The sequence below is a fragment of the Labeo rohita genome, chromosome 11 (genome assembly GCF_022985175.1).
Source record: "Labeo rohita strain BAU-BD-2019 chromosome 11, IGBB_LRoh.1.0, whole genome shotgun sequence".
NCBI classification, from domain to species: Eukaryota; Metazoa; Chordata; class Actinopteri; order Cypriniformes; family Cyprinidae; genus Labeo; species Labeo rohita.
This window is the reverse complement of record NC_066879.1, coordinates 23,864,661-23,889,247: the sequence shown is the minus strand read 5'-3', so window position 1 is coordinate 23,889,247 and position 24,587 is coordinate 23,864,661. Positions and strand designations below refer to the sequence as shown.

Sequence of the window (24,587 nt, the reverse complement as noted above, 5' to 3'; positions counted from 1 at the left end):
TCAAAAACCATAATTTCTTTACGACTGAAGACAGAAAGACATGAACATCTTGAAGACAGAAAGACATGAACTTCGTGGATGACAAGGGAGTGAGTAAATTATTTGTGAATTGTTGTTCTGGAAGTGGAGCTCTCCTTTAACACAGGAACATATGGAGCTGATACTCAAGGAGGAAAAAAACACCTCAATGTTATTTTGCCCAAACTGAGCAAAAACATGCAATTTGGTTCAATTGCATAAATTTATATGGCCAGAAAGTAAGATGATATTCCAATATTTTGAATTGTAAATCAGTGAGAGATTTTTATAACAGTATTCCAGACTGCTTACATAAATACTCATAAATATCAGTTCTCAGTCTGTATCTCCCAAAAATATGTCTTCGTAAGATGATATTTAAATGCTTAGTTTTATGATCGAAGCTCTACAGTTTTTATTGTGGGGTAAAACGTGTGATTCAATAGAATACGATGTTTGAGAGATAAAATAAGCCTGATGTATTGTATTTAAGATATTTTAATGTGGTTTTCCTAACACATGATGTATGGATAATCAAATAAACCTTCAGTGTGGTAAGTCTTCATCTTGAAACATTATTAACAATTAGGGCTGCTAAATGATTAATTGCCATTAATCGCATACAAAATAAAAGTTTGAATTTGCCTAATATATGTGTGTGCTGTGTGTAATTATTATGTATAAATGAATACAAACACATTTGTGTATATATTTAAGAGATATTATTTAAGTATATGTACTTATTATCATTTTTATATAATTTGTATTATATATAAATAAAAATATTTTGTGCATAACATTTCTCTTAAGTACATTAATTTATGTGTATTTATATGTACATAATAATTACACACAAGACACACACATATATTAATTCAAACTTTTATTTTGTATGTGATTAATTGTGATTAATCATTTGACAGCCCTATTAACAATATAAAATGTATTCCTATCCACCTTATTTTTCCCATAAGAGCGGGCGCAGCTATTTGTATTTGTTTGCAGAAGTCTTGCACATTCACAGAAAATGGCTTACTTTCACATTGAAAAATAAGGTGGATAGACTATATAAAATCAGTAGATTTCACAGCAAAAACACGTGTTAGAATTTAAAATTATTTTTGGCATATATAAGGCTTACAAGGCTTTTTACTTGCTAAAAGGTATGAACTATCAATCAGACAACAGAAGGCATGTATTAGATTGTATACAACAGGACTTTCACAGAAGTTTTGATCATGTTGGTGATTTAGAGGCCTTATAAATTAGCATTTTAAATACAGGAGGTTTTATAGGGTTAGATATTATGTGGCACAATGGTCATCATGACATTTAAAGTTGATGTAGTTACTAGGCCAGGAAACTTCTTGCCAGTCTTTTGCCCTGCACAGCTCCAGCGGTAGCTTCAATTAGACGTGCTGGCAGCTATAAATCAAAGGCTTCTGTTGAATTCCAGGTGTGCACAGGTGCGCCCAAAGTGGCCCGTAAAAGCGCATGTTAGCTGGGGAAGACTCAGTTCACAACCATCACCCTGCTAGACAGGCGTTGACGTTAAACGATGAATGGTTTGGCAGTGAAACAGCACAGTTTATAGGAAAACATTGCGGGAATCTTAATTAGCCTTTCAATGATAGCCTCTTGGCATTAACAGTTGCTGGCAGACAGCGTGATATTAAACACAGTCGAAGTGAGGGTGAAGCACATAGTCGACGTTCTGCCATCATGCCGAACACCTGGTGTGCAGTTTCTTGCAGTGCACCCTAACAGGTGGCTTACACGCTCAACTGCAGCACAAACGTATTGCGAAGAAGTTGATATTTTGATCCTTGCACATCTGAAATTAAGCAGGCATGATAATATAATGGGGGGCGACCCATTGGCACGTTGACGAGAGAACTCAACTCTGAGACGGTTTCACAGAGAGTCTCTGTTAACTAAATGGCTTCATTGTGAAGGGAAAGTGAAGGCGTAACGAACGGAGGCAACTAGATGAGGAATTTGTCTCCCCTTAATTGTTCTTCTAACACTTCTTGTCTCCTCCATCTACAAGTGTTAAGCTCTCCAACGTCATGCCATTCAGAATGTGGAAAAGAAGCAGGAGCCTGAGCCAAAGAGAGTAACATCCAAAAGGTTTTTCAAAACCACACAATATTGTGATTCAGCTCATGGTGACTGGGTGTTGATGTTACTTTTACCGAGGCTGTTTGGCCAGCTGCCTTTTCACGCTGCTGCCTATTGATGAGTTTTCATCCGATTCTCAAAGGAGCGTTTTGTGGTGATTATTCAAGGGGTGATGCTAAGATCTTTTCTAACTTTTGGATTGAAATTCCTCTTGACATCATCCTTCACAATGGCAAAGCCTCTCTTTTTTCGCCTTTGGGGGGGACAAAATAAATAGCATCCAAAAGTTAGCTGGATTTTGCATAGTTAACATTTCGCTAATGGGCAGGCCTGCTTCTCAGGGAGACTGGACAGCATTTTTGGGGGCCACAGTGGCGTTGTTGTGGTGATGGCGCTGGGAAGTGAATGAAGCAGATGTCAGAGTAATCCATCACCCCGCTACCCCCCCCTTCTATCGGCCCATTGCTGAGACACCCTCCTTGCTGCTACTCATCAATTAAAGCCCTACACCAGCCCTACCATTAACATGCAAGTACTTTCGTTAGCTTCCTCCCTGCCCTCCAGTCATCCATGTAGTAAAACCGTCAGAACCAGTAGTCAACCATAGCTTAACAGCAATGTATGTTTTGCCGCTTGTTACTGCTTTACTAATTTGAGGGACTGTCAAGCTGGTGATGACTCTGTTTGGTTGTAAGATGGTATGGGAAATGTGGTGATTCAAACTAACAGGTCATTTAGTTTAGGACAGTTTGATTTCACTAACTAGTATGCCTCAAAGTATGGAAACCCGTTTCCGCCACTAAATAAAAAAAGGTTATCGTGACAAATTCACACAATTCTGACTTTTTTTTTTTTTTTAATTGTGAGATATGAACTTTACCCAGTTCTGAGGGGAAAAAAAAAAAGATTTGTGATTTTTATATCTCGCAATTCTGACTTTATAACTCGCTATTGCAAGTGTATATCTCGCATTTCGATTTTGTTCATGCATATTGGACTACTTTTCTCTGAACTGTGAGATGGACACTCGCAATTGTTATAATGTCCAATTTGAGGGGAAAAAAGACTATGTTCTCAGAATTGTGAATTGTTGCGTGTTATAAAGTCAAAATTGCGAGCTCTAAATTCGCAATGAGTGAAAAATCTATAATAAGTCTATATTACCCAGTTCTGAGAAAAAAAATGTAGATTTGTGAGTTTATATCTCACAATTCAGATTTTCGCAGTTCCGTGTTATAAAGTCACAATTGCGAGATATAAATTCACAATTTATAATTTATATAATTTATTTAAAAAAAAAAAAAAGTCAGAATTGTTTATATCACCCAGTTCTGAGAAAAAAAGTCAGATTTCTAAGTTTATATCTTGCAATTCTGACTTCATAACTTGTTATTGCAAGTTTTTACTACAAGTTTTACTACTCTACTTTTCTCTGAACTGTGAGTTAGAAACTTGCAATTGTGAGTTATATTGTCCAATTTTGAGGGGAAAAAGACTGGTATGTTCTCAGGATTGTGAGTTTATATCTCAAAATTCTGACTTAACTCGCAGGTACGTGTTATAAAGTCAGAATTATAAACTCGCAATTCTGCCTTTTTTTTTTTTTTTTTAAAGAGTTGTGAGTTTATATCATGCAATTCTGACCTTATATATAAAAAAAGTCACAATTGCGAGATATAAACTCGAAATTCTCAATAAAAAAGATCACACAATTTTGACTTAATTTCTCAGAATTGTGATATAAACTAAATTAAGTGAGAATTGCAAGATATAAACACAATTCTGACTTTTCTCAGAATTGCATCATATAAACTCACAATTGAGTTGTAAAGTCAATTGTGAATAATGAACTCGCTGTTCTGAAAAATAAAGTCAGAATTGCATGATATAAACTCGAAAAAAACTCTGTTCTGAGAAATTAAGTGAGAATTGTGATATAAAATTTACAAATCTGACTTTTCTCAGAATTGCGTGATATAAACTCGCAATTGCGAGTTATAAAGTCAGAATTGCATGAGATAAACTCAAAAACTGTCCAAATTACAGGTTTGTATCTCACAAGATGTAAACTCACAATTGTGAGAAAAAAGTCTGAATTGTGAGATAAAAAGTCTCAATTACCTTTCTTATTTTTTATTTCAGTGGCAGAAATGGGTTCCATAGAAAACTGTTGTGTCCCTCCTGAAAAACAAGTCGGTACAAGCCAAGGAAATATTTATTAACACTGTTGAAAACATAATGCATAACAGTTTTCTTTATCATTTATGATGACACAATCATGAAGTACAATCAATTTGGCAAAACATCTGTTAAAATCACAGACTTTTGTAAAACAGTAATTACATCAAGGCCATCCTGCTTTTATGCTCTCGACAAAGAGCCGTGTTCAAATTCAGATGTTCTTTGGTAAAAACCCTCAGTGGTGAATTTTTCTCAGTACCAGAGAGTTTTGTCCCAGGATTATTGAACTGTAGTTTCCCTTACTGATCCCACAGGACCTTTGTCATGAAAATGCTACGTTTAAAAGTTTAATGTTTGAACACCAGTATGATCACAATCTTTTCATCATTACGTACTTGGCAATTACATCACTATGAGTGGTAGTTTACATAAACTGCTCAAGCTGGTACCATGACACAATCACACTGTTTTCTAGCTTATCTCTCTAATTTCTGTCCATCTAAAGGACATTGGTAGTGGGTTTTTCCTTTACACAAAATAAATAAAATATAAAAATAATCTCTTACAAAATATATGTCAACACAGGGACAATCTGTCTGGACAACCACATTTGCTCACAACACACAAAATACTACTAGTATTAACTACAGTTGCAGAACAGAACAAAACTAGCAGCAAAAAAGTGTTATATTACCTATAATATATAACATTAATAGAACTGGTTATCTGATCACAACATTCCACATCAGTAGCAGGTGTGGCATCTGTATTGAGGCTATTCCGTTCGAAAAGTGAATTACTGATTCTCTTTCTCTGCCAACAAAGCAAATATTAGCCAAAAGCGAGGGTAGCATAAAGCTTTGTGAGGTCTCAAAGTTTAAGTGGGTAGAACTTTTTATTTTAATTGCACCATTCCAATTTAAAGACAGTTTGGTCACAAATGTTCTTGAGAACCAGTGTTACTACTTGTTTATTCACTTTTGGAAGGAATGAGCCTTCAAACACGATGCACAATTCCAGTGTGTAATTGTACATAGGAATATATGTGCAAGGGTTGACACTTGAGGAGATGGGAAAATGGCAGCACAAAGCCTTACAATGATACATCAAAGACAGTAGAGTCTCTTTCAGAGACTAGTAATTACACCTCAAGTCCAGCACACTTGTTTTTGTATTTTGCATTGTCGTTGGTTCCTCCCTAATCTAAAGCACATGACGTACAGTGTAAAAGTTGGTCAGTTTATTTCTATGCAAAACGCACAATATTAAACAGGAGAAGAGCTAAAACTAAGCTAGTAAACACAATGAAAAAAATCAGTAGTTTCCTTATTAAATAAATTAACATTAGCCATTTTCTCTAAATAAAAAGTTAAATATCGTTGTTGTGTCCATGTACAGTTTTTATGTTGTAAGATCTGTAGTGTCAACCACTCAGGGCAGAAAGTTCCTCAGAAATACCTTCCGTGCCATCTACAGAGCAGAACACCCTTAATAATCACACCCCATATCTTTCTCACGGTCTACAGATCACGGGCTACTTCGCTCTGTTGCTTAGTACTGGAATAAGGTGTCTACTGGTACCAACACCAAAGTCCTCAGCAGAACTCCGTCTAGACTCCACTCCACGTTTTCCAGTGCAAATTGCTCTTTCCTCTCAATACCTGGAATCCATAGCAGTGGTCATCCTGTTGCGACACTTGCAGGCTCTCTATCACCCTAGTCACAGGTGTGTATCAATTCCTCAACAATAAATATTTCACTTGCACGTGTACACTTCTGTCCGTTCACTGCAGGTGTTGCACTTGACGTAGCAACACCAAAGAAACTTGCAGTTGCACTGCCATACGCGTGAGTACTGGTGCGTGTTATATCCTCGGCCGCAGCACATGAGATCGCAGCCGTTGGCCTGCTGCGCAGTCTTGTTGCAGATCCTGCCCTGGGTTCCCATGCTACCCGTCACGGGATCTGCCTCACAATAGTTGGGCGACTTCTCAATGTACACCAAATCCGTGTCCATGGGCTTTCGGTACGAGTAAGGCTTTTTAACCTTCAGAAAGGTAGGTCTCTTGTTCCGACTGGCTCGGACCGGTTCCACGTGAACGGCGTGATTGTACTTCTCCTTGAGGATGTAACCCAGCTGCCGGAACTTTGGGAGGGTTGTCCAGCAAGTCTTGGTTGTGCAGGATCCAGATACCCCGTGACATTTACACTCTAAACGCATGTTCTTTTCCAAGACCTAAAGTGGGAGGAAAAATAAACAAGTCAATACCTTTGGGATAACTTGGGCACCCAGGTTCCTTTTAGGAACCTTAGCCTAAGGTAATTATGCAAGTAGATGTTTGATGACTCATTGTTGATTTAGTTAGTCTGACTGGTGACAAATTTGAAGTGTGCAATCATCCGTTACAAAAGATAGAATTACAGATGCCAGGTGGAGAATGTATGAGGAAGGAAAAGATCTTGTTTACGAAAAGGTATGTGGTAGTTTAGGTCATAAATAATGTTTGAACATTTGCTTATATTCATCTCATCTAATAAAAGGCATATTCCAGCAAATCAAGATCTGGATAGACTAACAATACAGTAGGGATTAGTGAAATCACCCTCGGTGGCATACAGTTGGGTATTTTAAGGCACATTTCTGGGAATGGTTTAACAGGTTGAGACAAAGGGTTTTTTTTTTTTTTTTAACATTCCGATTTGAAGAATGCAAGGATTGTTAAACTTGCAGTGCTAGACTACCTCATTCCTCTCGCTGCGTAGAGAGCAGGCCTGCAAAACATGGCTTGTGTTCACAGGCTCTCTGACTACTTGTAGGAAACCGTTTCATTTGTGTACACAACACACGCCACAAATTGTTGCAAGGGGCAAACTATCAGAGGTTGTCTGTAGGAGTTTCTTGTCTTGTATAAGCAATAGAGCGGAATCTGCACAGGATATGATATAAACATTGACTGAACGATGATCGCAGAGTTCCTACAACAATCAGCCTGTGTGTAGTGTACACAGATAAAGCTCAGGAGTCAGGTTTCAGGTGCCTGTGTGCTTCCCCTTGTTATACGTGCACACGTCAAACCCCACGGGTAAAAACAAAACATTTTGAGCAGCAGTGTAACTGAGGGATGCTGTATTGGTTCTTGTCCTGTAGTTTTTTTTTTCATGCTAAACATTAATGCATTTTACATACCCTAATCTGTAGGTTTAGAAACGCACAAAAAAAAAAAAACATAGGCTGGCTTAGAATAGGTGAATGAATGGGCAAACGTAAGCAGAACTCAGTGAAGCAGAGTGCCTGTTTAGATATGGAAGATATCTGAGTGGTCTGATTGGCATCAGTGGATTGCCTGTTCGAGGCGGCGTGATCTTTGGTGTGGTTGGTTAATGTGTCTTTTCTCTTCCTCTATTTTTCTTCCTTTCACTCTTTTTTTCCACTTTTGCTGTGGGTGGGAGAGGCTTTACCTTGCCTTTTTAATTATTTTTTTTCTCCCTCTCAGACTTTCAGGAGTCTTTTTGGCAATTGTCTGCAATCTGGGATGCATATCTGGCTTAGTGTGTTCATACTGCTGATTCCTGATAAACAGTAAGTCTCAGGAAAAGTTTACAAAGGAAAGATCCTGGGTCTTAAGAGAGGCCACGCCCCTTGCATTTACACTAAGGCTCTGTATTGCAACCCATTAAACAATCACAATCATGGGTGTGGCATGTTGATGCCATGACCTTAGTTTCATTGAGAACTGCTCAATGCAAAATTGCATCGGTGAACTCGCAGTGAATATGTGAAGTGACAAGTCTTTGTACTTGCCATACAAAGAGGATTGGCGCCAGAGTTGTTTTATGATAAAAAGTTACGAAAGGTTACTGGTCAGGCTCAGGGTTTTCAAGCCTTAAAAGAAGCTCTGTCCAGAGTGCTGAAACATCACACTCTTCAGATTGGCACTGAATGACGAAAAGCCTATGAAGGTCAGTCAAGCTGCATGGGTATTCTGGCTATGCATTTTGATGTTATTTTTACAATTACACAACAAATCTTTTGGACTTCTCTGACTTCAAAAATTCAAAACTTGTTGAATATCTTACCAACTGATCCTAAAGGATTAGTTCACTCCTGAATTAGAATTTCTTGGTAATTTACTCAACCCCACATCATCCCAAGATGTTCATGTCTGTCTTTCTTCAGTCGAAAGAAGAAAGGTTCTTGGGGAGAACATTTTCTCCAAATAGTGGACTTCAGTGCAGAACAATGGGTTGAAGGTCCAAATTGCAGTTTCAATGCAACTTCAAAGGGCTCTACATGATTGCATCTAGCAAAAAAAAATATATATTTGTTTTTTATTTATTTATTTAGAAAATGGCAGATCGTTTCACCAGATAAGCCCCTTATTCCTCAGCTGGGATCCTGTAGAGCCCTTTAAACCTGCAATGAAGCTGCAATATGGACCGTCAACTCATTGATCCCCATTGAGGTCCACTTTCCTGCAAAGTTTAGCCTCAACCTTGATCAATCCCATGTGCCTGTGACTTTCTAGTAATCCTGAAGACCTTGCTTAGCTTGTCCAGGTGTGTTTAACTAGACCTATATCTAAACTCTGCAGAAAAGTGGACCTCTAAGACCAGATTTAAGATCCCTTGGTATAGGACAGGGGTGTCCAAACTCAGTCTTGGAAGGCCAGTGTCCTCAAGAGTTTAGCTTTAACTTCAACACACCTGTCTAAAAGTTTTTAGTATGCCTAATAAGACCTTGATTAGCTGGGTCAGGTGTGTTTAGAAGCTAAACCCTGCAGGAAACCAGCCCTCCACGACTGAGTTTGGACACCCTGTCCTACTGCAAGGGGATGTCAAGTCTGGTCTTCGAGGTCCACTTTCCTGCAGAGTTTGGCTTGGGGTTGGAGCCAAACTTTGCAGGACAGTGGCCCTCTTGGACACAGTTTGGACATCCCTGTCCTACAGTAAGGGGATCTCAAATCTGGTCTTCAAGTCCACTTTCTTGCAGATTTCAGCTTAGGGTTGGGGTTGAAGCTAAACTCTGCAGGACACTGGCCCTCCAGGACAAGGGGATCTCAAATCTGGTCTTCGAGGTCCACTATCCTGCAGAGTTTAGCTTGGGACAGTGCAGTACAGTGGCTCTCCAGGACCGAGTTTGGACACCCCTGCTGTGGTCCTGTTTTAGGGATGTCCAATCACGTTCTAGCAGAGTTCTAACCCCAATGAAACACACGTGGACCAGCTAATCAATATCTTCAGGATCACTAGAAACATCCAGGTGTGTTGGAGTTTAACTCTGCAGGACCACCCTGTCCTAGTGATGTTTTTATGCATGATCATATAACAAACATGCCAACTGTGCCACATACCTTACGTCCCACTTCATTGTTATGGAGGTTCATGAGCGTCCTGGCATTCTGCCTGATCTCCCGTGCGTCTATGAACACCTTTGAGAAGCTCAGACCATAGCGAATATCAGCTGAGCATCCTCCCCACTTCCAGCCCTCCTCTTGGTTGTAGAAGCCCTGCTTCTCTTTGTCACAACCACAGCCACTCAGCGTACCCTGAGTGCAGGCCGCTGTGATTGCATGGGCGACTCCAGCAGCGATAATGGCGTAGGTGAAGGCTGCTTCCTTACTTCCTGGATTCAAAAGAACATTCTTCGTCAGTACTGCTACCCCCCCTACATACCTGACATATCTTGACACTCATAGCAATAATGAAATGTGGTAGTTGAGTCAAAGTGTAGTTCATTTATCACGTGCACTTCTCACTGATTAACAGTAGATGGTGTGGGGGCTTACTGAAGAAAACATGATCTAAAACCCAACATCGGCAAAACAAACGCAGATCACATACCTGTGATTACTCAAAACACAAATAATTGTCCTTCAGTTGTCATAGAGAGGAAACAGAAAGACAAATAACTGTTTGCACACAGATGAGCAAAGGAAGGAACGGTCCATCTCTTTAATAAGCACAAAGGACAAGGGTTTATTTCAGAGACAATAGAATGGTAGAGATAGAGGGTATGTGTTTAGACTCTAGCCTGGCCACTGTCCCAGCTTCCGTCAGAACGAGGGATCCACCCTGTGGAGATGAACTCCTCAGGCATGCAGTGCCTCCCTGGCCAGAGCACTGCTATAATTGATTGCCACTGTTAAACAGGGCACTTCCAGGTTAACTGCGTGTTTCATTTATAAGGACAAAGATAGGTCTGAAAGTCCCGCGAACAGTTATTTCAAGTACTGTTTTGTAAGGTGACATCAAGCAACAAAAAATGTTCTAGAAGTTCCAAGTTAAAAAAAAAAAAATCTTGCAATAAAGCACTGGAATTAAATTGAATGCAACGCAAGTCGCTTTGGATTAAAGCATTCGCCAAATATAGAACCTAAATGGAAAAATTAAGATGCATTCATTGTTGCTCAGTTATGTTAACATTCCCGGATATGTGCATATCCTTTTCTGGATTAATGAGTCATTATGTATTGACTGTCCTATGAATCATTTACACACCTGAACCCAAGAAACACTTTAAAAAGTTAACCTCTTTAGACCTCATAAAGAGTGATGTCATGAGTTATTACAATTAATATATTTTCTATCTTTTAATCATTTCATGGCAAGAAGTGAAAAACACACAAATATGTCAGGCTGTTAACAGACCGGCTCAGCAATTCAGGAATTTTCTCCTTCAAGCGATCGAGAGCGGCAGCAACAATCTTCAGCGGTTTCCTGAAACTCGCTAACATTGGTATGTGTTGACCTGCTGATGATAAACATCTTGGAACTCTGCCCATGCAATTTAACAAAGGCCAGTTTGGGGCATCAATTATGTGGAGATTTTTATGAGTTGTTTGGGCTTGTCGCCAGAGGAGAAGGGATGTATCCTGGAGAAAGAAAGATGAAGACCGTATTGACGGGAAATCTTAAAATTCTAATCAATGCTGGAGTTGAACGCTCCTTGTCTTTGTATATCACTCGAGTTGTGTTTACTTAAATCGAGATATTCTGAGCACAAACACAGCAGATAAGACTTCCATAAAACGTGTGTTACGACATGAGTGTCATTTATTTTCAGGCGAAATCTGAATCAGTGGCATTGCACGATTCTGTGCGAGACGTCTCTTGCCAAAACTGTAAATGCAAGAGGTTAATTTATAAACCTCATACAATGTACTTGTCTGGACTTGAGGCATTAATGCTGTTGGAGGAAAACTATTTTTGAGCATACCAGAGGGTGGTTAAGTCAGAGAAGATTTAGGAGGGTTGCACTCAAGCAACATAAAGTAACACAAGCACAAAGATGGTATGCCTTTCGCATATTTGTCCAACTGCTGATTTCCAGCAAGCTATATTTCAATCGGAACTTCATTCACATGTATGATAAAAAGGTGAACGGGTCCATGGGTAGTGAAGACGGCAAAATGCGCAAAAGAGCACCTAAACGTGGAATCCATTGCCGTGAGTGCCAAATGTGGACCTTGGTACCAGGCCCTGACAATTACTGCACATTACTCAACAACTTTTCTTTTTTTTTTTTTTTTTTTTTTTTTTTTTTTTTTGAGTTTGAGTTTTCAAACCCCTCCCCACCGGATTAACTACCGCTTTTCATCTTCTAGCTTCAGCTACTATGAGCATGACTGGTCATACACCCACTGAAACCAATCACGTTTGAACGGTTGTCCACTTTATTTAATCCTCCCTATACTGACCACTGACAAAAGATTCTGGGTAAATAAAGCAGTTGGGCCGCTTCAGAAATGGAGACCACGGTCTGTCAGTCTAGGTCAGCGTCAGCTCTACCGTGCTTAGATGAGAGGGCACACAACACAAGACCCACAGCAGCTGTCCAAGCACACAGCATTAAATAATATAATCAGCACCCACAACAGATCCAGGCTGCCATTCAAGTGCGTGCAGCTCCAGAATGAGATGGAAAGAGACGAAACCTGTGCTTTTTTTTTTTTTTTTGGAGGCGCTTTTCTTTGATGCAGAGGGATAAAATACAGCTTCACCTTCAGCGATAGATACAAGTCTCTACAGATCTAAGCTTCTCCCCTGGGCCTCAACCACACCATCGCAACACTGACTGGATCCAAAGAGCGGGCGGCACAAGGAAAGAGGAGAAATAGTATCTTGGAGTTTATTTCCAACAGAGTTTGGATATATGAGGATCGAAAAAACATGCAATAATGCAGCCTCTTATTTGCTAGCAGGGTCTGAAACTAAAGCAAAGTCCTTCGCACCACCATTCATCAAAGTGTCGCTGGCTCAATAGCACTAAAGGACCCTCTAACAGGCCAGAGTTTGCCTTAGGAAAATGGATAACATTACCCCAAGTGAGAAACTTGCTTAATTGCTTATGCTTTGTCTCTTTAAGGTGACATATTGTTACATTTCTTCACAATACTGTACTTTCTTTTGGTGCTACTATTCAACCGCTGTAACTTATACCCGTGGTAAAGTGAAAACCCTGACTGCCAAATCATTAAAATCTACAGATAAGACAGGACGACTAGAAAGAGAATTCTTTTGAGAGGGTGGACTGTTGAGAGGGCTATAAATCCAGCCGCGTTGGCACTTGCTCCATGAATGCGTGCAGCTGAAACCTACCTGACATTGTTACTGTGGCGTGTGAGACACTAAACATTAGTCTGACATCCAATGACAAATCTTTTTAAAAGAGATGTTAAAAAAGACACAAAATTTTTGTGAAGAACTTATATTTGCATGAAAGAATATTAAAGTATTAAAGTGACCTCCGATTTCAGTGTTAAATTTCACAGACCGTCAGTCTGTCTTTCAGCAAAAAAGATAATCTAAAATTCTCCTCATTCACAAATTTAGTCTAAAAACAGCTTTTTTATGTCACTGACACTACCCAGGGCTTGAAAGAAAGTGATTTTACTCAATAACATTCTGCTTTTCTCATTTGTTTAGACACTTGTTTAGAAATACGAACAATTCATTGCTGAATACTGTAACAATATAAATGTAATAATTTGGTAACATACCCACTTTCAACTCTTTTCCAAAGACAGTTCTTTCCCCGAGGGCCGAGCAGTTCCACCTTCCATTTTTGAATTGAAACTGACACTCATTGATTCCCATTTGCGCTCCTTCTCCAATGACAATGATAGCGTCAGGCCGGCTTTGACAGATAGTCCTTTGACGAGGGGCCAAACCAGGAATTTTGTTACAGATAACACTCGCTCCCAACGCAACCACGGAGGAAAAACCCCTGCGAAGTTTAAAAATAATGGAATGTTTATAGAGGTAAATATCGAATACTTAAAATACAGTTTGAGTGGAATAGGCCATGACTAAAATTTGATTCCCAGTACATGGCAACAAAACTAAGAACTGAAGTACTTTGGGAGACTTTGATATGGATATATGGATGTGCTATTATGTATTATAACACATAGCAGATTTAAATACTGTTCTTGGTGACTTGTCACTAATAAACAACAGAAAAAGAAGAAGAAGATAATCTCATGCCACAAAGATGAGCATATATGGGTCAATGACAAAGAAGAAAGTACAAGAAGATAAAAAGGAGTAATCTTTTTTTAAAAAAATCAGATGCCGGGTTCTTATAAATCTGATCTTATGTTGGTTTTTCTACAAAAATCAAATTTAACCATCAAGTAAACAACAGTTAATTACTTTCTTTACACATTGAAAACATACAAATGTATGCAATTGTTTTCTTTTTTAAAAATGAATATATGTGTACTTTTTTTTTTTTTTTTTTTTTTTTTTTAATGAACAAATATTATGCCATTTAAAAAAAAAAAAAAAGTGATGAGGGTCAAGAGGTCCTTTCTGTTTTTTTTTTTTTTGTTTGTTTTGTTTCTTATTAGGCCTGTAAACTGTAAACTACACACTTTTTTTTTTTTTTTTCAATTTAAGATTCTTGAAAATAATCCAGAAATTAAGAACTGAGAACATGAGAACATTTTTTTTTTTTTTTTTTTTTTTTTTTTGTATGATCTGCATCTTTTGGCTGAAGAAATCCGGACAAACCAAACGTCATTGACCCATACATGTGAAGTAAAATTACATTTCTGACACATGTAGCAATAAAAAAACATGTAGATCAGAACTGTGCATTTCACTTATTCTTTGAATATAAATTTACAGAATTTTATCAAATAATGCAGGTGTCATAATGGCGGTAAAACTGTTCTCGCAATAATTAAGTGCTAATTAATATATTATATTTAAAGCTAAACTGTCTTTTTGCATAAATGCGGCAGCAGTGCTTCACAGGTTAAAGCAGGTAAACACATTCCATTTTACCCTACTTACCCAATCTTCAAATATATAATCCCCAAACAGAGGAAAATGTGAAAAATCCAGCGGCGTGTTTTCCTGCTCATGTTCAGCCTGTACTTTGTTAATAGACTGTGAAATGATAGTAGTCTCCTGATGGGTAGCCTAACCGGTGGGCGCGAGGTTTTATCACAAGCAAAGCAAGTCCTTGGAGGGATGCAAAACTCCGTGAGAACTTGAGGTGAACACCTGAGCTGATATCCTTCGGGACGTGTGGAGATGAATGTTATTCTGCATATGTACGACTTCTGAATCACTTTTACGCGTCTCGATTTACTAGAACAGTCTACAACTACCCGCTCTTACATTCACAACACACTTTCCAGCAGGTCCTTTATCTGTTAAATCTATCAGGGTGCGTTCTGGAGGAAATTAAACTTTCCGATATTCCTTTAATACGTCTGTGCGCTCCTGAAGCCGAGTAGCAGGTTGATAACGCGACTAATGACTTCAAAACACCCCGCTAGCACACGCGTTCAACCAAACAACACACATGCAGTGAAGTAGCCTAGAGAGGTAAAAAAATCTGATTTGAGATGCGACAACCGAGTAATAAGCGACAGGCGTGTCACCACGATATGTATCTATACGCTATAGCTATAATACCATAATCAATCTAGGTAAAAAAGGTCAAATCTCTGTGCGCTCCTTGGCGAAGATCATATCGCAGTAACTCCAGCTTCTTAAACAGAGCTTTTATCTATTTTCCTGCACCCGTTTGCTCCTCCCATGAGAAAAGAAAACTTGTTCGACTTTAGATTTCCCCCTCACCCACCTCAAGTCCTTAATTGCGAGGTGAGAGATGTGTTCATCTATTCACCTTCCAAAAAATAAATGTCAAAGAACCATGTGTACTCACTCACCAAGAGTAGTATAACAAATATTATAATGAAACAAACTTCTAAACATTGCATGTTCTAAAGATTAATTAATAACAATAAGTGCATGCGAAGTTAGATGAAATGTTCATAACTGAAAGGTCATTCCAAGGAAAGTTTCCCTTATTACAATTTGTGTAAGCAATGACTTTAACAGGACAGCAGCTCATACTATCTTTCCACATCAACAAATCATGTTACTATCATAACATAACAAAAAATCCATAAATTACAGAAACATATTCAAAGACTTAATGGATTCTTTAGTGTCTCTTTTTTAATCAAATTTTCATATTTAGTTTGGTTTGCCAAACACCATCTGAAAATGTAAACTCTTTTAACAATTTTTGATAACTAATTATTGAAAACTGGATGTTTGTAGATATTAGGTTAGCAGTTGTTAAATAAGAAGGCCCAAGACTACTTAACTCATAATTTCTAAGTAAAATTAATATTGTATAATTATATCATTTCTTTGTTCCTTAAATCAAAATGCCTGGTTATTTGTTTACATGATTGTCTATAAATTTGCAGTTTAACATGGAACCAGTTCATATTTTTTATTGATGACTGTATAAGATGGAGCACCGACAGTCTTCGGTTTAACTGTTTATTTAATAAAAATCAGTCACATAAAATCAACAAGTAAATCTGAATTTTAAAAGCCATGTCCAGATATGAAACATCAGACCCATTACTGGAGGACTTAATCAAGTTTTTAAACATTGCACTTAAAACGTCAACTACAGACAGATTTTTTTAAAAAAATTCAGATGAAATGTAAGCACAGCTCAGAAAAAGTAGTGGGGGTGATGATTTAAATATTGTAAATTTAACTGCTAGTTGCTAAGCAACCATCCATCCCAAAATCACCCACACTGCTATTACCTGCATATCCTTCATGCATGCAAAGTTTGATAAGTTTACAGAATATAAAAGTATAGTGGAATAATAAGCAACTGTAGCAATAAAATCCAGCATATGCTTAATACAAAATCAAATGGCCCTCTTATAATAAACTTAAGGGCTGATCATTCATATAGGGGACATGCAGCTCTATCATCCAGTCAAGTTCAGCCATGTGTTCAATATAGACAATACAAGAGCGCCATCTCCAGGTTGACAAGAACACCCTCTTTCTATTAATTAATAATAGTCTTTCACTCTTAACCTGCAAATATTTAATTTCTTTGCTTAGTAAAAATAGACATCAAACCAGGAAGCCCTGAATACTAGTCATATGTTTTAAACAAAGAAAACCACAGATAAATTTGACATTCTTTTATTGTGTTAGTAAAAAAAAATAGTTACCTTACACAAGGAAAATTTGAAGCTTGATTAAAAAAACAAAACAAAACAAAGAGACATTGCATCACATTGGAACTGAGGCATTCCTTTGGTGTGTATTTATGCCCCTCAGGGAAGGCAATAGATTGTATAGTTATCTTCTACACAGGATAAAATCACTACCCTACAACTATACAATCTACTACCTCACACTGCGCAAGCACTGCCATCTCTTTTAACAATCGAAAACATTTCAGCTTGCCGACACATACCGTTGATATATCTGATATTAAACATCAGGAAATGTAGGCTGTTACTCCGTAGCTCCGTTTTCACTTTGAGAAAGACAGTAGGCTGTATAGTTATCTCCCAGTGTGGGTGTGACCCTAAAACTATACAACCTACTACCTCATCCCACGGTGCACATGTCGTCTTCTTCCCACCTGGAAATGAAGTAATGCAACTGGATAGTGACACAAGTAACCAAACTGATTTTCCGAAGTCCCTTTTGTCCGCCATGTTAGGATTCTCGTCTCGGCATCTACCACATTTCCAAACGCACAGTCGGTCTGTGGACGAGAAAAACGGTTAGTAAGTTTCATCAGTCTGCTGACAAAATAAACCCACTGTTCAAAACTCAAAATAGTTGCTGCCCTCATCGCACATCATTAGACGTTACTGTGAAAGAACGCATTACGAAAAAAAAGACTCCAACCAGGCGGCTATGGGACTACAAAACGCTCCCTCGAACTGCATCAGACAGCACGGGTAATGCAGCAAAATGAAGGGGCTGGCCAAGTTACTGGCACCCTCTCGGCACCAGGAAGCCATGTTGACATTGTGTGTGACTTGGCTACGTACTAACATCTCAGTCAAGATTAAATGCCGCCACATTCGGACTTGGGCCCAGTTTGGCTCCGGGATAGATGTCGTCAGTAACAGCAGGCAAGCGGGAGGGAACCAAAGCACTTAAAGCCTTGTTTTCAGCCATCTTGCTGGTAGCTTGTAGGTGCGCATCATTCGAAATGCAATTTTGTGTTTCGAAACTTAAAGGAATAGTTCACTCAAAAATGAAAATTTGCTGAAAATGTACTCACCCTCACGCTGTCCAATATGTAGATGAATTTGTTTCCTCACTGGAACAGATTTAGAGAAATTTAACATTGCATCACTTACTCACCAATAAATCCTCTGCAGTGAATGGGTGCCGTCAGAATGATTAGAAACATCACAATAATCCAGTAATATGAGAAATCCACAAGCAGTATGCTTGTAATAATTCCAACAAGACATTATAACCTGAAACCTTTGCTCTTGGCTAAAATATGAGTTTGCTTTCTCTAGTGAAAAGGTTGTCTGAATCAGGAGAGAAATATGCATAGCTCAATCACTGTTTATAAGCAAAAACAGTTTAAAATGTATGTTGGAGATATACCTTTTCACTGGAGAAAGTGTTATTGTGCATTATGGCCTCATATTTTGGCCAGAAACATTTTAAATTTAAAATGCCTTGATGGATTTGTTTCTTACAAACAGGATGTTATTGTGATGTTTTTAATTAGCTGTTTGGATTCTGACAGCACCCATTCAATACAGAGGATCCATTGGTGAGCAAAATATGTAATGCTAATTTTCTCCAAAAATGTTTCAATTAAAAAAACTCAACTACATCTTAGATGACTTGGGTAAACTATTCCTTTCATTTTTATATGTTAAGTCAGCTTCTAGAAAATGCATTCTGATCATTTTTCATTAAGACATGCATTTGAATTTATAAAATGTGACCCTGGACCACAAAGCCAGTCATAAAGCCTGAATAAATAAGCTTTTCATTGATGTATGGTTTGTTAAGATAGGACAATATTTGGCCGAGATACAACTATTTGAAAATCTGGAATCTGAGGGTGCAAAAAAATCAAAATATTAAGAAAATCACCTATAAGTTCATCTAACAGAAGTTCTTAGCAAAGCATATTACTCATCAAAAATTAAATTTTGATATATTTACAGTAGGAAATTTACAAAATATCTTCATGGAACATGATCTTTACTTGATAACGGTAATTTTGACCCATACAATGTATTTTTGGCTATTGCTACAAATATACATGTGCTACTTAAGACAGATGTGTTATGATAAACATGCATTTAAAATGCAAACTTAAGTGTTAGGCTATAGTGCATAAAACAATTGTAGCTGCAATATTAGAGTAATTAAAATCTAATGGTGTTTTGGCACTGACCACCAATCTTTTCATACTGGTTCGTTACCCAGTTGAGTAATTTGTTCACAAACTGGGCAGTGTATTGCACTGTAAGACCATTTTTTTGCATGCTGTCAGCAAGAATAACACAATATTTGTCAATATAATAATGTATATTTTGTGCCTTGGGCTGCAGATTCAGCTGCGGTGCAGCACATCTCCTGAGTGCAGCAAGCACTGACAGATGAGCTGGTTATTGTAATGAGAGAAAATAAATTCAGGAAGCAGGATCTCATTCAAAACACTGTCAAAGTAGAAAGACAGTGGCTGAAGATCCATCCCAAGGATCTGGCAGTGAAACCACTGAATTTGCCCACTTGGCATTTGGCAACACAAGCCTAACAATACACTCTGGCAGGTCTGCAAGTTTTCCGATCATTCTGCAAATTCATCTTTGAAAGGACAGGTTTCTGAGGACACCAGTGAATGTGATCCTAGTTCCTCAAAGTGCAAAAGATGATCTGTTAATTGCACTTACAAAAAGCGGTACTAAATTAGCTGAGCATACTATCAGTTTTTCATGGGAACCTTACTTACCTTAAATTCTTTCTCTGAAAGCTCATGACATAATACAAAAAACAGCAGACACACAGTTCAATACGTATGCAGTTTGCAGCTGAAATGTCACTGCTGAGATTCTGTTGCGCAAGCTGAGTGTCAAACTGACTTACTAAAGAAATCACACTTCAGTCTTTGAATAACTGACACATCCTGGTTTGTGTAGTACTGAACAAGTCCAGATATCTTGAAATAATTAACATAACGTTAGATTTCTGTATTCTAGCTCACAGCTAAGAGTGTGATTCATCATCCACATGTATTAGGATACCGAAACGTTATTTTACACAGAGAAAAATTAAAGGCAGTCAAACAATCATGGTGGTCTCTTTAGTCTCTTAGTTAGTCCTCTCAAACTCTTTGTATGTTGCTCAAATTTCCCTCGCTTGATTCATAAAAAAATGGCGGTCTCCAGTGGCTAGCCTGCTAATACATCTATCGCCCAAATATAACGTCCCTCGGAACGAGTAGATACTGCACGGAATTTTTAACATACACGACACTATTAAAATCTTAATAGGACAGCATGTGATATATATTGGCTCTATCCAGATAGCATGCTCGGATAAGTGTCCCTTACAGACTAGCCAGCGAGCTAGATTACATATCGCTATTAAATAATGCAGTAAGCAATGGAAACTTCTTGTAAAGTTTACCGGACGTGAGAAAAATTAAGAAACGTGTTCTAAAATCGACGCGCTATTCTTGCTAATAAAAAGGAACTGTTTTGAAACACAAACGCTCTATCATACCTTCACTGTGTCCTCAATGGAAGCTGAAGGCTAGTCGGCTAATGGCTAATAGCTAATAGCGATGAACACCCGCGATCAGCCTCTGTGCTGAGACTCCAGGACCCGGATGAACGCGTACAGGACTGACGGCGGGGACCTCCCTCTCAGCTCGCGCGCTCCGGTATGTGAGGGAGTTGCTACTGATAACGTAAAATAAAATACCAGTCAAAAGTTTCTGAACAGTTAGATTTTTAATGTTTTTAAAGATGTTTTCTCTTTTGCTCACCAAGCCTGGATTTATTTGATCCGAAGTACAGCAAAAACAGAATTTTGAAATAGTTTTACTGTTTAAAATAACTGGTTTCTATTTAAACATATTTTAACATGGAATTTATTTTTGTGATGTCAGAGCTGAATTTTTAGCATCATTACTCCAGTCACATGATTCTTCTTTTGACGCTCAAAAACATTTATTATTATTATTATGAACAGCCGAGTAGAATTTTTCAGGCTTCTTTGATGAATAGAACGTTCTGAAAACAGCATTTATCTGAAATAGAAATCTTTTGTAACATTATAAATGTCTTTTGAACGGTTTAGTGTATAATGTTGCGAAAGCTTTTTATTTCAGATAAAGCTGATCTTTGGATCTTTCTATTCATCAAAGAATCCTGAAAAAGAAAAGTTTTCAACTGTTTCAAATATTAATAATAATAATAACTAGATGAGTAAAGTTTGAGAACAAACTTTAAGTTGGCTTGAGAAAGCCTAGCCTGAAAGTTTGAAGCAGCTGTAATAGTATGGAAGCAGCTAGCATGATTTAACACATTGCTTACATGATTTAAGATATTGTTAACATGTTTTAGCATGATTAGCTTATTGCTTGTATTTTTATAGGGTGATTAGCATGTTGTTATCATAATTTGCAAATTACTAGAATGTTGTTAACATGATTAGCCTGATTAGCATGTTGATAGCATGTTTCACACATGATTAGCATGTTTCTTACATGGCTAACATGTTACTAGCTTGTTGTTAACATGTTTCTAGCATGATTAGCAAAATTTGCTAGCATGTTTCTAGCATGATTAGCATGTCACTAGCATGTTTCTGACATGATTAACAAGTTGCTAACATGTTTCTGGCATGGGTAACAAGTTATTAGCATGATGTTAGCATGATTAGCATGTTAATAGCATGTTGCTAGCATGTTTCTAACATAATTAACAAGTTACTAACATGTTGTTAGCATGTGTCTAGTATGATTAGCATGTAACTAGCATGTTGCTAGCATGATTAGCATGTTACTAGCACGTTGTTAACATTTTGCTAGCATGATTAGCATGTTGCTAACATGACTAGCAAGTTACTAGCATGCTTCAAGCTGATTAGCATGTTGTTAGCATGTTTCTAACATGATTAACATGTTACTAGCATTTTGTTAGCATGTTTCTAACATAATAAGCATGTTGTTAGCATGATTAGCATGTTACTAGCACGTTACTAGCATGTTTCTGTCATGATCAGCAAGTTATTAGCATGTTGTTAGCATGATTAGCATGTTACTAAATTTTGTTAGCATGTTTCTAACATGATTAGCATGTTACTAGCATGTTGTTAGCATGATTAACATGTTACTAGCACGTTGTTAGCATTTTGCTAGCTGATTAGCATGTTGCTAACATGACTAGCAAGTTACTAGCATGCTTCAAGCTGATTAGCATGTTGTTAGCATGTTTCTAACATGATTACCATGTTACTAGCATTTTGTTAACATGTTTTTAACATAATAAGCATGTTGTTACCATGATTAGCATGTTACTAGCACGTTACTAGCATGTTTTAACATGATTAGCATGTTACTAGCATGTTGTTAGCATGATTAACATGTTACTAGCACGTTGTTAGCATTTTTGCTAGCATGATTAGCATGTTGCTAACATGACTAGCAAGTTACTAGCATGCTTCAAGCTGATTAGCATGTTGTTAGCATGTTTCTAACATGATTAACATGTTACTAGCATTTTGTTAGCATGTTTCTAACATAATAAGCATGTTGTTAGCATGATTAGCATGTTACTAGCACGTTACTAGCATGTTTCTGTCATGATCAGCAAGTTATTAGCATGTTGTTAGCATGATTAGCATGTTACTAAATTTTGTTAGCATGTTTCTAACATGATTAGCATGTTACTAGCATGTTGTTAGCATGATTAACATGTTACTAGCACGTTGTTAGCATGATTAACATGTTACTAGCACGTTGTTAGCATTTTTGCTAGCATGATTAGCATGTTGCTAACATGACTAGCAAGTTACTAGCATGCTTCAAGCTGATTAGCATGTTGTTAGCATGTTTCTAACATGATTAACATGTTACTAGCATTTTGTTAACATGTTTCTAACATAAGCATGTTGTTAGCATGATTAGCATGTTACTAGCATGTTACTAGCATGTTTCTGTCATGATCAGCAAGTTATTAGCATGTTGTTAGCATGATTAGCATGTTACTAAATTTTGTTAGCATGTTTCTAACATGATTAGCATGTTACTAGCATGTTGTTAGCATGATTAACATGTTACTAGCACGTTGTTAGCATTTTGCTAGCTGATTAGCATGTTGCTAACATGACTAGCAAGTTACTAGCATGCTTCAAGCTGATTAGCATGTTGTTAGCATGTTTCTAACATGATTAACATGTTACTAGCATTTTGTTAACATGTTTTTAACATAATAAGCATGTTGTTACCATGATTAGCATGTTACTAGCACGTTACTAGCATGTTTTTAACATGATTAGCATGTTACTAGCATGTTGTTAGCATGATTAACATGTTACTAGCACGTTGTTAGCATTTTTGCTAGCATGATTAGCATGTTGCTAACATGACTAGCAAGTTACTAGCATGCTTCAAGCTGATTAGCATGTTGTTAGCATGTTTCTAACATGATTAACATGTTACTAGCATTTTGTTAGCATGTTTCTAACATAATAAGCATGTTGTTAGCATGATTAGCATGTTACTAGCACGTTACTAACATGTTTCTGTCATGATCAGCAAGTTATTAGCATGTTGTTAGCATGATTAGCATGTTACTAAATTTTGTTAGCATGTTTCTAACATGATTAGCATGTTACTAGCATGTTGTTAGCATGATTAGCAAATTACTACCATGTTGCTAGTATGACTTAGCTAGATAGTTTAGAAATATTAGAAATATTAGAGTGGAATCTTAAATGAGTCTAAATGGATTAGAAATAGTACATAGAAGGGAAGCTTGATTGAGTAGATCAGTAAGTTGGCTTTCTCAAGTAAATAAAATAATAATAATAGATGTTTTTTTTAAACGCCAGTCAGCATATTAGAATTATTTCTTAAGAATCATGTGAAACATAAATTACATTTTAAAATATATATTCAAATAGGAATCAGTTATTTTAAATGGTGAAACCATTTCACAATATGACTGCTTTTGCTGTATTTTGGATCAAATAAATGCAGGCTTGGTGAGCAAAAGAGAATTCTTTAAAAAACGTACAATCTAGTGTAAGTAAAGTCTCTTGCCTATATATAACTACTTGAGGAAATAATTATGTAAACTATCATTAAATTTCATCGATATATCTACTTTGTATTCAAGAGGGAGGAGTTAGTACGTGTTCTAGGGATAGAAAAAACATTTTTCATACAGTGTAGAATATATGGATATTTATGGAATATTTCATATCGATTGTCTGACTGACTGATTGTGATTTTAGCCTCAATGGATACTGCAACTTCCGGTGCAGCAAAATTCAATCTTGACGAAGCAAAATACATCCACAAGATCCACTAAAGGTAGGCTTATTTACATTTTCTGCATCTTATTTACTAATTGTTTGATATATAATATACTAAAATGTATAATGTTTACTTAGAAATATAAGTAATATACTATAAGTTGTGATCGATAGTTATTAGAAATTAACTACTAAGAAGTTAACTACTACCAGTTTAGGAGGGTAAAAAGATACTACACCGGAAACTCGCGTAGCACTGAGATTTTACAGGTAACAACGCGTAAGTAGTTCATTGATCAATAAAAAAACATTATTCATGACATTTTTTAAATGAAGTTGCTGTATTTACCAACCACTAGATGGAGCTGTTGATCTGGATATAGTTCTTGCTTCAATCTTCGCTATTAATATCTATTAGGCCTACTCCTCATCTGGTTTAAAAA

General features: G+C 37.2%; 2 protein-coding genes and 1 long non-coding RNA gene across 3 annotated transcripts in view; 1 reads left to right on the top strand and 2 right to left on the bottom strand.

The window, feature by feature from the left end:
* Nucleotides 1–24,587, top strand: part of barx1 (BARX homeobox 1) — a 90,684-nt gene that overhangs the window by 41,696 nt on the left and 24,401 nt on the right. Inside the window, exon 4 of the mRNA XM_051123439.1 lies at nt 24,124–24,202. The gene's annotated coding sequence lies outside the window, so the exon portion shown is untranslated. The remainder of the gene's footprint in view (nt 1–24,123; nt 24,203–24,587) is intronic.
* wnt7aa (wingless-type MMTV integration site family, member 7Aa) lies at nt 5,029–15,547 on the bottom strand. Its single transcript, XM_051123438.1, has 4 exons — nt 14,620–15,547; nt 13,320–13,546; nt 9,672–9,943; nt 5,029–6,556 (listed from the first exon to the last, which is right to left on the bottom strand). Exons 1-4 carry the CDS (start codon nt 14,688–14,690, stop codon nt 6,077–6,079), a joined length of 1,050 nt encoding a protein of 349 aa, XP_050979395.1. The 5' UTR covers nt 14,691–15,547; the 3' UTR covers nt 5,029–6,076.
* LOC127173520 (uncharacterized) lies at nt 16,788–20,497 on the bottom strand. Its single transcript, XR_007828776.1, has 2 exons — nt 20,383–20,497; nt 16,788–17,377 (listed from the first exon to the last, which is right to left on the bottom strand). It is a non-coding gene; the product is annotated as an uncharacterized LOC127173520 (long non-coding RNA).